The sequence below is a fragment of the Cercospora beticola genome, chromosome 3 (genome assembly GCF_033473495.1).
Source record: "Cercospora beticola chromosome 3, complete sequence".
Taxonomy (NCBI): Eukaryota; Fungi; Ascomycota; class Dothideomycetes; order Mycosphaerellales; family Mycosphaerellaceae; genus Cercospora; species Cercospora beticola.
This window is the reverse complement of record NC_088937.1, coordinates 481,673-497,429: the sequence shown is the minus strand read 5'-3', so window position 1 is coordinate 497,429 and position 15,757 is coordinate 481,673. Positions and strand designations below refer to the sequence as shown.

General features: G+C 53.1%; 4 protein-coding genes across 4 annotated transcripts; 1 reads left to right on the top strand and 3 right to left on the bottom strand.

The window, feature by feature from the left end:
• Positions 1 to 166: 166 nt before the first annotated feature.
• Positions 167 to 1,449, bottom strand: RHO25_004161 (uncharacterized protein; the record flags this gene model as incomplete). Its single annotated transcript, XM_023595085.2, has 2 exons — positions 167 to 501; positions 912 to 1,449. 2 exons carry the CDS (start codon positions 1,447 to 1,449, stop codon positions 167 to 169), a joined length of 873 nt encoding a protein of 290 aa, XP_023456602.1.
• Positions 1,450 to 2,054: 605 nt separating this feature from the next.
• RHO25_004160 (uncharacterized protein) lies at positions 2,055 to 4,429 on the bottom strand (the record flags this gene model as incomplete). Its single annotated transcript, XM_065602528.1, has 4 exons — positions 2,055 to 2,441; positions 2,499 to 3,113; positions 3,167 to 3,355; positions 3,413 to 4,429. 4 exons carry the CDS (start codon positions 4,427 to 4,429, stop codon positions 2,055 to 2,057), a joined length of 2,208 nt encoding a protein of 735 aa, XP_065458600.1.
• A 5,651-nt stretch (positions 4,430 to 10,080) lies between these two features.
• On the top strand, positions 10,081 to 12,186 carry RHO25_004159 (uncharacterized protein; the record flags this gene model as incomplete). The annotated part of the gene is made up of 5 exons (XM_023595081.2): positions 10,081 to 10,084; positions 10,208 to 10,290; positions 10,354 to 10,404; positions 10,903 to 12,107; positions 12,159 to 12,186. 5 exons carry the CDS (start codon positions 10,081 to 10,083, stop codon positions 12,184 to 12,186), a joined length of 1,371 nt encoding a protein of 456 aa, XP_023456610.1.
• A 1,374-nt stretch (positions 12,187 to 13,560) lies between these two features.
• On the bottom strand, positions 13,561 to 15,401 carry RHO25_004158 (uncharacterized protein; the record flags this gene model as incomplete). Its single annotated transcript, XM_023595079.1, has 2 exons — positions 13,561 to 15,091; positions 15,136 to 15,401. The coding sequence occupies 2 exons, from the start codon at positions 15,399 to 15,401 to the stop codon at positions 13,561 to 13,563; spliced, it is 1,797 nt and encodes a 598-aa protein (XP_023456612.1).
• Positions 15,402 to 15,757: the final 356 nt, after the last annotated feature.

Below are 15,757 nucleotides of genomic sequence, written 5' to 3'. Positions count from 1 at the left end.
ATGTCCGGACTAGCGAGCCGGAGTGCTGACATGCACATCGTATATGCACCGTGGAGATGGGGATGCTGCACGTTGACGCTGACGAGCGGAACCGCATCCAGTTCGAGGTCTTGCAAGACTCATGAAGAACTGCTGAGACGCAGGCCGGACAATCAACCATGAACAATCACCTTTTCTGCATGACCTTGATCTTCTTCGGCTTTTGCGGCTGCGAGGGTCCAGCATCGCCTCCTCCCATTAATCCTTGCATACCCGCAGGTAATTGTCCACCCATCTGCTGCATCATGTCTGACATCATGTTCTCGCTCACGCCACCACCCGACAATGCGGGTGAGTGAAGCGGGAGGATCGAGTTGATCTTCATGCCGCGTGGTATCGCAGGAGGAATCGGCTTGCCGTCTTTCGGCATTGGCAGCCCAGGAACTTGCATCTTCAGTGGCGTCTTCTCGTCCGCGGGGTGTGATTTGAGGTACGCCGAAATGAGCTTGTAGAGATGGTGTTCTGCGAGAGAAGATCATTAGTCAATTGAACGTCACTGGCAGCCATATCTGTGAAGCCCCGAGCATGCCGACATTGCTAAGAGGTGTAGCAGAAAGCGAGTGGCAGGAGTACGAGGCAGATGAGTGACCCGAGAGCTTGGGTCGCCCGACATGCTGGCGTTCTGTGCCCAAGCACACGAGTCGGTACTTTTCTCCCTCCAAGGCCCGCAAGCCTCTAGATAGAAGAGGCAACCCGCAGTCTCCGCGGACCAGTCCACGAGCCTGTAATCGTCCCCAGAGTTGCCAGAGCGGAAGGATGTGCGAATGGAAGAAGATGGCCAAGTACACGAGCTCTTCGCATGTCCACTCGCGCCCCAAGGAGCTCCCAAGCAAACCACAACCACAAGAACAAAAGAAAAGGAATACACTCACTATTCTCCACCCCATCCCAAACTTTCTTCCCCTCCTTCTTAACCTCAACCTTCACCCTCCCCGGATTCGCCCAATCCTTCGGATGCGTCTTCATAGGATCCAAAGCAATCTGCAGCGCCGCACCCTTCTCATTCCCAATCGACGCCAACGCCTCCACAATCTCCCTCGCCAGCGGATTCTGCACCGCATCTTCTTTCGAAACTCTTCGCCCTTGAGCTCGTGTGCGTGAAGCGTCGAAGTAGACAGGATATATGCATTGGTAGTTTTTTATACGGTCTTGTTGGGCGCGTTGGAGGCGTTCGCGGTCGGCGGCGGATTGTGGGGCTTGTTGCTGTCCAGATTGGCCAGAGAGGAGGGCTTGGAGGGTTTGAGGGGTCATTTGGGAGGGGACTTCATCGCCGTCGCTGTCGTCTACTGGGGCTGCGCCGCCGAGGGATTTGCCTTGTGGGCGAGCGAAATCGAAGGCGTCGAGGTCCATTTCCTCGGGGTCGTCGGCGATTTCGTCATCGTCGACTTCTTCGATTCGTGGGTTGGACATTTTGGGCGGAGTATGGGGAATGCGTCGGTGGTGGGCAGGTGGTATGTCGAGTGGTGGTGTTGGTAGGACAAGTCAATGCGAGTATATGTGGGGTGAAAGTGGAGACCCAAGCGGCTCAAGTCGCTGTCCCTTGGCATCGCTCACCAATGCTCACAGATGCATGACAATGACTCGGCATGTGCTAACGTCTTCAATTGCAGCTTAGACAAAATGCTTCAATGCTGGAGTATCCTACAAGTTCTGCTCAGCAAGACTTTACTCGTCAGAAGAGAAGACAACAGCCTTTCTCTGCATATGTCTGTATCAAGATCGATCCACAATTCAAGACTAGAAAACGCCTCGCCTATGCCAGATTGTCGAAATCCGCAAGCGATGCATCGTTTCATGCCACTCTTCCACCATGGGAGGGCGATCCGGAAGTAATGGCTGCCGTCTGTCCACTAAACGGGACAAACCACGTCAAACATCCGCCCTTGAACTCCGACTGTACTCCATCATTCAATCATTGCGTCCGAGCAAGCGGCGCGTATCAGCCATATCGCACTTTCCTCCCAATATCTCAGCAAGACCAAAGGTCCTTGCTCCAGGCTGGGAATCCATCACTCCTACCGCACTCGGCCACCGCCGTTCTCGACCATTCTCTCCCGTTCAATCCTGATGCGCGTAGCTTCTGTGCCATCGTCTTCCACAAGTTCATCGAACCACGGGTGCTTCAGCGCTTCCTTCGCTGTGATGCGCTTCTTGGGGTCATACACAAAGATCTTGCGGAGCAGGTCCAGGAACAGCTTGTTGAACTGATTTGTTGCTGGAATAATCTCCTCGAGCCGTTTCATGCCCCGCACGAACTTCCTAGATTGGCGCGGTGTGTCCGGCATTGGGTATTGCAAGTGGCCGTTCTTGAAAAAGCGTGCAGCGGAGTTGCGGTCTCCTCGCTTGGACAGTCGGTTGACTTCCCGGATCAAGCTGCGGTCAATGCTATGACCAGTGACAGCCTGAAAGATGTTAGCTTCTTTCTGCATGTATGCACCCTGTGTTTCAGTGTAACTCACCTCCATCATGCCGAGATGCTCGCAACAGTCATGAGTCTGGAAAAGCGCATCACCAGTCCAGCATTCCACCAGAATGCACCCGAGTGACCACAGATCGATGGGGTGCGACCATCCAATTCCAAGTATAATCTCCGGCGCCCGGTAGTGTCGTGTGCTGACCACGGAGCTGTGGTACTCGTCATCAAAGGTTGCACTCCCGAAATCGATGAGATTGATGTGGGGGCTGAGCAACACCCTCCGGAACTTGGCTGACCTCGAGGTCAACGTACTTGAGGAGGGAATGTTGCGGTTGTAGGTAAATGTCTGGTACGTATGACTGAGTAGCAGGATGTTCTCCGGCTTCAGATCGGTGTGGATAAGGTTGAGGTCATGCAAGAATGCAATAGATCCAAGGAGTTGACGTGCGAAGGCTTGGATGTGTGAGCCTGGGAATGGAACGAAGCCGCCGCTTTTTAGAAAGTCGAAGACTGAGAGTCCGAGCAGAGGAGTGACAATGCAAATGTGCCCTCGCCAGTCGAAGCAATCGCGAAGTTGAATGCAGCGATTTCGGTTGTGTTCGTCAGCCGCTCGCAGTGTCTGCAGCACTCTGAGCTCAATGCGACTAGCATCGCGGTACTGTTGTCTGTGGTCAGTCATGCTAATGTGCATGGGGTTCAGCCCGAGCATACCTTTGGCACAGCGCGGATGATCTTGACTGCCACCTCCTTGCGGGTGCGGGTATCAACCGCTCTCACTACCTTGCCAAAAGTGCCTTGTCCCAGCAGAGAGACTAGATTGTAGCGTTCACCGAGCTTGCTGTTCTCCTGAACGATATAATGACCATCTTCGTCATCAATCTTTTCGTTCGGCTTTGAACGCTGTGCCCCATTGTCAGTGCTCGTGCGCTTGTCACCTCTGGTCGTTGTTCTCCTTACGTCTGGGATCGACGGCACCACCACCTCTTTTTGCTTCTTGAGCTGTCGCGGCGGTGTTTGGTACTCGCCATATTCGGCCAAGTAGCCCCTGCCAGCGCCAGGTCGGCTCGCCTCTTGCTTCTTTCGGTCGACCTCTGGTGCCTTGGCATTGCGTTTCCTCTTGTCGCCGGCTCGTGCACCGGTCAGCTGCTCTCGTGGCTGTTGCGCTCCTGCACTGGCTTGAGACCCAAGCGAGGTGGGCGCAGTTGTATTGTGCAGGCTCTCAGTAGACCCGCCGTTGGTGTAAGAGTAGGGCGTGTTGGTGGTGCTATATTGTGGCACGTCACCGCCGCCTCCATTCGTGCGCCGTCTCTTGTCAACGTGATGCGAGGAGGATGAAGCGTTCGACGCCTGTGGTAGGCGCTGAATTGTAGCTTCGGGCACGGGGCTGTCGTCGTCGTGGATGGTGATAATTTCCGCCGGCGGCTTGCCTCCATAAAACTCAGCCCAGTCTACGGGTGCCCGCTCTCGCTGCCGGCGCTTTCGTCCTTGTTCTGCTGAGTCTGCTCTCGTATAGCCGCCATGTGTTGCGGGCATCTCGGCACCACCTGCAGCAGAACCGCGTGATCCGGGTGTAATATACTGCTGTGGTGCTGGCGGAGGCGGAAGTGTTCGATTTTGATATCCCACAGCAGCGTCAGTCTGCCTCCTCATCAACTCGTCGAAGCCGCCCTGCTGTGATGTGCTGCTTGAATAGCCGTACTCGGCCCCTCCAGTTGCTTGTGACTGCGAGTGTGCATGCGAGTATGCACTATTGCTCATGCCGCTGCCCGGACGTGGTGGAGGTGGCAGTTGGCGATTGGAGAGGTTGCTCGACGGTCTGGTGGGAATTTGCTGATGGTAGCCGGCGCTCGCGTTGCTCGAGGGCCTTGGAGGAGGCAGATAGCGGTCTTGTGGTGAGGGGAGATAGCCGACGTGCTGTCGGTCCATGTGCTGGTGCGGTGGCAGCAGTTGCGTAAGTGTCTGTGGTGTCGACATGACTTTGCCCGTTCAGTAAGTCATTGACCGTCAAGTGGAAGTGTCGCTGCGCACGGTGTGAAGAGAACGGTGCCCGGTGGGCCCGCGTGGTTTTGCAATGATGTCGTCTCGAGTGCCTTCGCCGCCTTCTGAAGCGCCGGGCTCGCTGCACGCCGCAGAGGTGCGCAGGAAGGCTGCCGCCGGCGCGGATGGGCTCTGTTGCGGCGTCTGTCGCTGGCGGTGGTGGTTGATGTGGGTGTGCAGGTGTGAAATGGCAGGACGAGCCACGGGCGGGCCTGGTCCTTCGCTGTGTGGTGAATTGCCGCACAGCGTGAAGCTTCAGGCCTCCGACGGCTCGCTACGTCTGCATACCGGGGTCAATGCTGGCAGTAAGGTGCTGAGCGGAGTGATGGCGTCGCGGCGGAGCGGAGGAGCAGCGAGAAGGGAGTGCTGGTGGGTGTGGGCGCAGTGAACGGCGACGGCGAGAGGCTCGTGGTTCTAGCACTGATCACGGTGCATGGGTTCCACTGAAGCTCACCACACCCGCCGTGTCGCACCTTTTTCGCCACGAGAAAGTGTGCACGAGCAAGCAGTTGACGAACAGCTCTATCTAGTCTATGTCTACCCATGTGCAAGTGATATCGACGTGCTCTCGCCTGTTCCAAAGACATCACGGCGACAAGCCACGCGAACAGCCTCATGACGGACGAAGTTGGATGCCGCGTGCCAAGCCCTCACTCGAAAGCGGAGGTCCCTTCTTCTTTCATTCCGCCCATCGCATCCTCCGACGTCAACTTCTGGCACCACTTGCCGCCGCTCACGCCTCCATTGCTAAACAACCAAAGGACATGCACATCAATAGGGTGCGGTTCTCTTCAATATGCTCTTGCACTCTCCGCCCTCTCGCGTGACGCGTCGTGACCGCGAGCACCGTTTTAGCGAATGAGCGAGCCTCTGACCGGACCGAGCGTCGAAGAGTGAAACTTGGTTGATCTCGTGGCACGCTCACGCTTCTCGAGGACACGAATAACCATCTCAGACAACAAAGCAGGTTTGCGTGGTCGATCGCGCACTTTCTCGGCATCGTTATAACGGCCGCCTGCCTTGTGGCTTAAGACATTTACCACGCAGAGCACCGCACGTTCCAGACTTTCTCACTCCCAGGCGTTTCTCCGACGACCGAATTCCGCATGGGCCGTTCTCGCGACTTCGCTTACTGTCTATGTCAACAGCTTGCAAGAACATCGCAGTCATCGGATTCTGACTTCGTTGTCTGTCCAACACTGGCAACATGGCTGGCATCCCCGTGTCTTTCTGCCCTTCATCACCAAGCGTTGAATGACGATCGAGCCCATTTTCAACACAACGGCCGAACCGATATCCTGTACATGTCGCTTTAAGTCGTCGAGGACGGCATCATCCACCCCCGTCGAATGCTTGCTCTTCCAACGCCATGTACTTCCCAACGTTTACCGCAATGTCAGATGCGCGCCGGCTCATCAGGAATGGCGAAGACAGGCATCAAAGTCTAACTCTTGCGAGCTCGCCAATTATTTTCGCCTTACCGCATTTCGTGAGAATGAAGCCACGCAGTGTAAATCTCATTACATCGTACTTCACTTCTGTGCACACGGGCAAGGATGACAACCTCGCCGGCTACCAGAAACTCAATAGGGTTGTCCTTCGAAGCTTGATGCTCTTGCGATCCCTCTCCTTCTCTCTATCTCTGTGCCATAAGCCCGGGGCTATCGCGTTGCAGCCAGACATGCGCGAAGCCTGAGGCAACATGAGATCTACTCGCAAAGGCGTCAGCGCGTCAGCGATGCTAAGGCAGAAAAGTCCGCTCCCATCGGTATTGACTGCCGATAGATTGTTCTCCAACGGTTTCTAGGCGTCGCGTTGGGCCTGCTGACCAAGGTGCGGCCGCACTCGAGAATCTAAGCCAAGACATGCTCCACCAATCCCTAGGGCCTCAAGAAAATACGATCTATGCCATGGTCGCGCTTCACCAAAAGTAGAGATAGCCTGGTCCATGGCCCCAGCTCCGGCTACACAGTCACTGTCCGCGCCCACGACCTTGAAAATATCATCTTAGCAGAGCAAACATTCCTCTCTGCATGAATTAACAATCTTCTTAATACTGTCAGCAGAATCCATCGCTCTCAAGGACAACAGCAACAACATCGCCGCCACGCCATCGACATGTCCCGGCGCTGGCGGTCATCGTCTTTGGCGTAGATAGATCACCGGCAGAAGTGGTCTGCAAACCTGTCCGCCAAGCCACGTCGTTGGACTAGCAGCTTCTCCGTGTGGCCAAAGACCAGGCACTGCGCATGTCAAGATCAATTCCCATGGCTCTAATCGCCGTGCAGAGAATTCGACCTCGATTCTCCCGTCATAAATCGCTCTCACGCAGCTACGTCTTTTGCGAAGTCATATCTTCTTGCTTCGACTGTACTACGACGCTCTCTCCACACTTCATCGAAGGAGGAAAGGAGACTTGAAGTTCTACTTATCTACCTGCTTGAAGAACACTATCAACCAGCAAGGCCGCTGCCATGAAGCTCGTCGCCACTGTTATCGCCTTTGCCATGGGCTTCTTCTCGACGGGTCTGGCACAGAATGTTCGTATTCGTCGTCTACTCCCTCCGTTCGAAGTTGTGCACGCTTCCTCTCTTCTGCTCTCCTCTCACCTTCCCTTAGTCTCCCCCAGCTGCCCAAATATCTCGTTCAAAGCTAACCCAAGCCTCTACCAGACCTGTCTCATGGGTAACGCAAATGGAGTCTGCTTGTCTACTGATATCGGGACATGTTCTGCGGTACTTTTCTGATACTTGTTCCTCCCTTCATCTATTACGAAATATCGCACGCATTATATGTGCTGCAACTGCTGTCTTTCTTTTCTTTCCTTCTTCCCGAAGACTTTGCAAATTATTGATGAGAGTGTTGACGTTGCTGTTTAGGATGCGCCATGCACGGATAATGGACGTTCGTGCGAAATTATCGATGCGTTTCGTGCGATTGCGAGGTGTACGTAGGGGATAGAGGGAGAAGGAGGAAGAATATTTGAAGAGACACAAGGAAACACGTTCTGCAAAACACATGGCTTCAAGCACTTCCTTGTACGAAAGAAGTCGCTGTCTTGGGAATACACGTCTGTCTACTTCTGATGGGCTTCCGAAGGCTGAAATGTTTATCGATGACCTACCTCAGAGCACAAGCTGAATCCAAATTTTCAATACCCTCACTTTCCACATTTTCTAATTGTGAAACATATAGCTGCCTGGAGAAGCCGACATCAAGAGAGAAGCATAACGCTCATGCATGCATGCATGCATGCATGCAAACAAACGATAAAGCAAGCAAGAATATCGACTTGGTTCTGTCACTGGCTACTCTAGAACTAACATGTCGTCGCGTGAAGTCTTATGTAGTCTTATCTCTGCCAAGATGTACTAGATCTCCTAGGGGCTTTCGAGCATTTGCGATTACTGATCAAGGTCCTCAGAAGTAGAGTGTAGTAGTTAGCACTAACTTAGAGCAGCTGAGATTTAGGTGTGGTGAGTACGGGATATAGATTCTGCGAAAAGTCTGCTGTCTGTTCTTGTATCAATGCTCGGCGCTCTGCAATAATTGTGTCTTCCATTGCTTTCTGATTTACGCCTCTCTGACTAATAGCAAAGCAGAAGATGGTTATGTATGTTCGGAACGGTGATTTTTTTTATGTCCGTGATCAGTGATCAACTTTGGCGTTTTAGAAGGTATCCTTGTCGGATAGGTCTGGTCGTATTCGACGTCAGCTGCTCGTCGGGCGTTGATCTCTTTCTTCCTATACCATTCGTGTCAACGATGTGGCGTATGTGTATATGAGCACCATGGACGGCGTTGTAGGTCTCTCGAGTGGCTGGGAAGAGCCATCACTGAACGACTAAGATTCGTGCACGCGACCCTTTGATTTTACACGCTGTTGATGGCTGTTGGATTGGCTGAAGCAGTCAAGCTTCTGCTAAGAGGTCTCACATATGCGAAAGCTCTTCGCGGATGATGATCAGTCTGACTATGCATGCTCGCTCTTCCCAAGTCAAGAGGATCCCAGATTGTTGCGTTGTGGTCTCAGCCGACTAGCGCTCTCTTCTCTCTTTCTTTCTGAGTTCCTCAATCGAACCACCCCAATAAGCCCCCGGCGATTCCAACTACAACTGGACACCACATGACGTGCTTCCACGCTCCTCCTCCTGTCTCTCTAATACTCTGCACGCCATCGCTGATTGCCACCAACGTCCCGCAGAGATATAACCAACCCAGAACTCTCCCAGCTCCTTCATACCACGCTGCTAGTGCAGTGAGTCCCATATAGACATCGCGAGAACCCCAGAACATCATCAGATTCGCGCCTTGCTTTTTGGCTTGCGGTGTTGTAGGCTCGGGCAGGCCAAACAGTTTGAAGCCGCTGTATGGAGAAAATGTGCCGATCAGGCCTAATGCGAGTGGGAAGAAGGCTCCGAGGCCAGCAATTTTGAGGAGTGTTGGAGATTGAGAGTGGAGGATGGAGGAGGCCATTTTGTTTGAGCGTTTCTTCGCGCAGCCTGGAGTTTGTATGTTTGAAATGAATAGCGATCGCTTTAAACACAGGGCATGGGTGCGATTCCGGGGCTTGGAGGGTATCGCTCTGGTATAGAAGTATGCTGCATGGCGAAGTTGACGCGTACGATATCCTTGTCCTAGATGTCAGCTTGGCTTGTGCTTCTCTCTCGTGTCGTGTTGTGCTTATGTCTGATTGGCTTTGCAGGGTTGTAGGTCTTAACGAGAGGTAAAGCTACAATAATCAAAATCGAGACGCGTTTCATCATCCACGACGCGCAAGGATTCGAAGTTGTCGCTGCCAATTTGCATGACTTTTCAATGCAAGTCCAGACAGCGAATGTTCTTCTAATATTCTCGAGCTCGCTTGTTCTTCTCTTTTCTCATCCAGGATCTACTCAAGTCAGTCTGCATGCTCGGTCAGAGCTCCGGAGCTTTAAGCCACCGGCATTTGTGCAGGGCATGTGGTTCGCAGAATGTGGCCGTGCATGTCAACATTCTGCTTTTTGTTGCTGGAGGAGACGCCTGTGATCTCAGGTCTTCACACTCGTGCAGAACAACGAGCGCTGAAAGTGCCGGCGGCCTCTTTTGTGCTTGGCCAGAGTGAGGAGAAGAGGTCAAGTGAGGGACACATCAGACCACGTTGACGCCACATCCGTGCAGCTGCTCGTAGTCAGCATGCCCGAAAGTATACGCGGGTGTGTCGAGCAGCGGAACGAAGTGGTATCACTGCGTGGACAAAGAGTGAAGGATTCGGGATTGCCGGCGTCGATTGCAGCAGGATGGATGACAGTGATGTCGTCGTGGATGACAGTACCAAGTGAAGAGGAGCATTCAGCCACTCGTGAGCCCTGCAGGTGCATGTGCATTTGCGTTTGCATTGGCGAGGAAGCTGCGCCACGATCCACCTGCCACCAGCTGAACGTGTCTAACTTAGTTCCATTCAGTCCAACACGCACTGCTCCGACAGCTCATAAGATCTCACGACTCTCGCCTCCTGCAGCGACAACACCACATCTTCCTTCTTCCTCTTCACACCCACTCGCGATTTATCACAACCCGCGAGCGACCACCGAAACAAAGTCACCAGCATGGGTGAGTGTTCCGCCAGTACCCCTCTTCCTCTTCCGACAATGGCCCCGCTGTCGTCATCCTCTTCGTTCAGCTGAGCAGTCAGGTTGGACGGACTGCGCGATGGCATGACTGACGTTGGCACAGGATTGGCAAGCAAATTGGCCGCAGCTCAAGGCGGAGCACAAGCTGTGTCCAACTTCACCTCGGGCGCTGCCCCAGGAGGATACGTAAGTCGCAGTCCATGTGACGCACTGCTTCACAAGCTTGCTTTTGCTCACTCCATTACACAGCCCGGGCAGGCGCCACCGCAAGGCCAGCAGCAATACTCCGCTTATCGCCCTGTGAGTCTTTCTTTTCTTCCACTCTAAACTACCTCGACATCCCACTATCGCCCATCCTACCCCTCACTCTTGACATGCCACTTGCGTCGCGACTCGCTGCTGGAGGCGCGGGACTGCAGCCTGGCGCTATGCCCAGTGCGCTGCAGCCGGCGGGAGGCTACCAACAACAACCTCAACAACCGTACGGGCAGCAGCAACAGCAACCCTATGGCCAGCAGCCCTACCCTCCACAGCAGCAGCAGCAGTATGGGTCGCCGGCGCCGCCTCCGGGCGGGCAATACGCGAGGCCCCCGCCTCCTCCGCCTGGTAGACCTGGGCAGACAGCGAGCCCATATCCAGGCGCCGCACCCTCGCCCTATGGCCAGCCCGCGCAGCCCAATTCGCCCTATCAACAGCAGCAACCCTATCAGCAGCCTCCTCAGCAATTCGGCTATGTTCGTTACTTCATATGCTTCCAGGAAAATTTGCGACTCGAGCTAGACTAACATGTGATTGAAGCAGGGTGGCCCTCCCGGCGGACCTCCTCCACCGCAACAAGGCTACGGCCAGCCTCCGCAGGGCCAGTACGGTGCGCCTCCACCAGGCCAGCAGCAGTATGGCGCCCCTCAATCCGGTCCCGGCGACGTCGCACAATACCAGCGCCAGCTAGAACAGGCTATTCAAGAGAAGAACTTGCACAGATTCTATGGCCCCGGAACACCGGGAGCGCAGAAGCTGCCACAAATTGCTGCTCGCGCGGCGCAGTGCGTTGATCGTCTTTGCCAAGCGTGGCGCATTCAGAAAGAGATTGCAAATGATATTGTCCGACTTGCGCTCTACGATGTCGTAGTCTACGTCGATGACTCTGGTTCGATGTCCTTCGAGGAGAACGGCGAGCGAATCAAGGATCTGCAGCTTATTCTGCAGCGAGCCTGCTTCGCCGCGACACTGTTCGATGATGACGGAATCGATCTCCGCTTCATGAACGAGGACTTGCCGATGCAGAACGTGTCGCACATTCAAAGCGAACAGCAGGTCGAGCAGATCCTTGCGCAAAAGCGCTACAAGGGTCTCACTCCATTCGGAACCGAGCTGCGCAAGAAGGTCATTGATCCAATTCTCATCCAGAAGTTGAACAGCGGACAGATGCAGAAGCCACTTCTCATCATTAGTATCACCGATGGCCAGCCAGCTGGCGAAAATCAGAACACTTTGATCGAGACAGTACAGTATGCTGTCCAAGCCGCTCAGCGATCGCAATACGGTCCCGGTGCTGTGGCATTCCAGTTCGCTCAAGTCGGAAACGATCAAAAGGCGACTGAGTTCTTGGCCAAGCTCGATAACGACCCAATGGTCGGAAGAGAAGTTGATTGCACATCCAACTACGAGAATGAGTCTGCGGAGATGGCACGAGCAGTCCCACCAGTTGACTTGACACCCGATCTTTGGATGATCAAGCTCATCCTTGGTGCAATCGACCCAAGCTATGACACCAAGGACGAGAAGTCACATATGGCACCAGGCGCAGGTGTTCCACCACCAGGACAGTACGGACAGCAACAATACGGTGCCCCTCCGCCACAACAGTACGGTGCGCCGCCGCCGAACCAGTATGGCGCGCCACCGCCAAACCAGTACGGTGCTCCACCGCCGGGACAGCAGCAGTACGGACAGCAGCAACAGAGACCTCCACAGGGATACCCAGGACAGCAGCAGTATGGCGCGTGAGTATTTCCAGGCCCCTTTCGCGAAGAGCTTACTGACAATGCATACAGCCCACCACCAGGACCACCTCGGTACTAGACGTTCTGAGTGCACGACGGATCAACCAAAATAGCGTGTTTCCTTGAACTTTTGGAATGAAATGATGGTACTCTGAGAAATTGAGGAATAGGCATGACGACCGGAATCATATGAAGCATGGAACAGCATCCATTAGCATAGCTCCAGCAAAATGAGAAAGAAGAAATGACCAAAGAAATTCACGACTCTCATGAACTCTCTTGCATCTTCTGCGGCTCCCTCATCATACAATACAACGTAATCGCATCCCCATCGTCATCACACACCATTTCTTTCTTCAACTCGAATCCCATTTTCTCGTATATTTTCAAATTTGGTTCTGCGCGACTTGATTCCAAGTAACATCGCTTTCCTTCGTTATCGGCTTGGTCGGTTACGTGTTTGAATAATTTTTTGCCTATTCCTTGGCCTTGAGCGGAGGGAAGCACTGTTACGATGTTGCAGAAGTAGTACCCAGAAGGGTCGGTCCAGAGGGTTTGCTGGGCGGATGCTTGGGCGCGTTTCCAGATGTAGTATCGAGTGCGAGAGGTGGTGAGGTAGGTGAGGGGGTGGAGGAGGAGGTTCATTTTTACTTGTTCGAACCAGAGCCACCAATCTCCGAAATAGGATGACCAGGTTTGTGGGGAGTTGAGGGGTTTGGGTGGGAGCCAGCAGGCTACGCCGAGGACTTTTGGAGGCGAGGAGGAGGGGGAGGTGGGGGATGTTTCTTTTGCTACGTGGAAGAGGGCGTGTTTTTGACCCCATTTGCAGCGGAGGGTTAGGGAGTGGGTGTTTCGGGTTTTGGAGAAGGAGGAGAGGGGATGGAAGACCTGAATTTTGTGTTAGTGTTGGGGTGGGAAGAGGTTATGGGGAGGGAGGGGTATGGGGGGGAGGAGTTGCTTGCCCAGTTATTGTATGGGTCGTCTTTGAAGGCTTCTTGGATGCATTCTACTGCGGAGGGAATGTCTTCGTCTGTGAGTTGGGTGATTTCGATGGGCATTTTGTATGAGTGGCTTGTGATTTTGATATTGATGATGTGGGATCTTGGTTTGGTGTGACATTTGTGGGTTGTGGAAAGTGAAGAGGTGGAGGCATGAAAGAAGCAAGTTGCCCAAGACTTGAATATTGGCATGGATCTATATGGTCCGAGCTCTAAGCTTAAGATTATGCATGTGAGAGTCCACGTTCTCCTTCCCTCACCAATCTTTATGACCTGTCAGACACTACATCGATTGTGAACTGAACTATAGCTTATGCAACAGGTAATGTACTCCAGGAAGAAATAACTTCCAGGCAGCACGATTTTGGTCTAACATCGACATAGATTTTGTACTCCAGATTTGATCGACACATTAGTGCCCTGACATTCGAGAAAGGGTGATTGCAGCTGGCATTTCATGTCTGATAATAGATTTTGACATCGTTTACCATTCTGTAAAATCGCATACAGCCAATGAAAGAAACCACTATAACCGTCAAAGGTATCCCGATCGCGAAAAAGAGCCATACAGTATTTTGCGATGCGCTGAAGTCCGAGGACATGCTCAGAAAACTCGTGGCGAAGTTCAGAGGCAAAAATATCGTTGCTAGAACCGATAGCCAGCCAAGGCTTCGGTTTTGCAGTAAAGCCCTCCTGTTCTGTCGGGCTTCTCCCCGCGACATTGCCGAAGACGCCATGACAGAAACTCGTTCAATAAGTTCCGCGATTTCGTCCAGTCGTCTGATGATACGTTCCAGGTCTGGTATCAAAGCTTCAAGGCCATCGATATGCGCGTTTCTCACATCAGAAGCGCTGTCGGTTGGGTGTGCGTAGGTCTGCTTGTCGTTCGCAGCGATCACTGAGACATAATCCAGAACGTCTTGCACCCAATTCTTATAGTGACTGAGATTTTTTCGCCAAGGAGATGTGCTCTCTGCGGCGGAGAGCATTCCATGGTAATCTGATCCAAATTCCGGCTTATCAAGCTCCCACTGCATAATCGCCACTTGAGACCTCATGTGTCGCACGATCAAAAGCCATTCCTTGATCATGATCTTCAAAGCAGGCTGTGCAACATTCCGTGCTCTTTCCAAGATGTGCTCTATGTCAGACGGCGCGAGCGATCCATAAGCCTGCGTGACTTGGTCGAACAGTGATGTTCGTCCAACTTGCTGAGCCTCGTCGACCCAGTTTGACGGTCTTAGCACATCTTGAGCAGTATTGGTTCCCATCCAGAGAGGCTTGCCTGACTCTGTTGTAGGATCGCAAAGTAGAAGTGCAATGACTGGCGACAGATCGTTTTCTTTTCTGAACCAGACTGCAAACTTCGACCGAGCCAGTGCCACACTTGTGTTCTTGGTTCTGGAAGGGTTGAGTTGCTGTAGTTTGATGCGGCTGCGATCACTGTCCAGTCGTCGCAAGACGTTGAACTTCCCACATTGCCTGTATGCTTCCTGGAATATGAGTTCGCTCGCGTAATAGCGAGCACGTAAGAAAGAGAACGTCATGTGTGACTGCCTGGCGACCTTTGACAGCGGAATCAGATGCGATATCCAAGGATCTGTGGAGTGAAAGAACGTAGAATCGCCAATATACTCCCGGAAAAATCGAGGATCCAGATCCAGGGGTATGCCCAGCGCTTCAATCAAATCCCGCGACAGGTCTTCCGCTATGATGATCCGCAGTTTGCAATCAGGAGGGACGGTGCTGATTGTGTCTCTCAACACATTTGCACTTTCGCAATGCTCAGTACGCATCAGAATTTGGGCGCTGTAATCTAGGATGCAAGCTCTCACCCTGCGAGCTCGTTCTTCGCGACTAGCAGGTAATTGCCGGAGAAATCTCCATTTCAATGGGCTGGTTGATACCTCCATCCAGTGGGCGAGGTATTTCAGTTCAACATCCGTCTGAGACACACTCTTGACGAATCGTAGGTAGTCACCGGGGCTATCAAATTCAGTAGACTTCTGCGAGAGGGCGGAGATGCGTACCGCTCGAGATGCCATTCCGCTGCAATCAGTTCATTGATCTCATTGTAGACGTCTCCGATATAATTGGTATCACCAAACTCGTTCGTGTGTGGCTGTATAGCATCTTCCCAAGTGTGCAATCTCTGCAATTCTTCCGAGTTGAGACGAGACTCATCGACTTTGCAAAGGTTGTCAATTGCGGTTCGGTCCTCTCCATCACGGTTTGGCGAGATGTCTGAGCTGAGCTGATGTAGATGGATACCACCTTGCTCAAGGTCAGCGGCCATGTCACCAGCTTGGAGAGGATCGTTGATATAACCAGTTGTTCCAAGTAGCAGCGTGTAGTCTTATACTGTATGGACGGTGTTGAGCACAGGTGTTGAGCAAGGCTAGCATATGGAACATGTGATTCATCCAGAAACTCTTGGCCACGAAGGCCGCAGTCTGCCAATCCTTTAGGGGCCGTGGTGCAGGAAGAGCGGGGAAGATTGCACGACGAGCGAGGCCATTGGGAGAACCTTCATGGTGGCGTGGATAGCCGTATGTGGTGTAACGCGAAGATCTTATCTGCTGTACCTTCATCAGCCGAGAGGAGAGGCCATCGCAGGTTCTGATAGCTGCCGCTTCGATTTTCTCATCAACC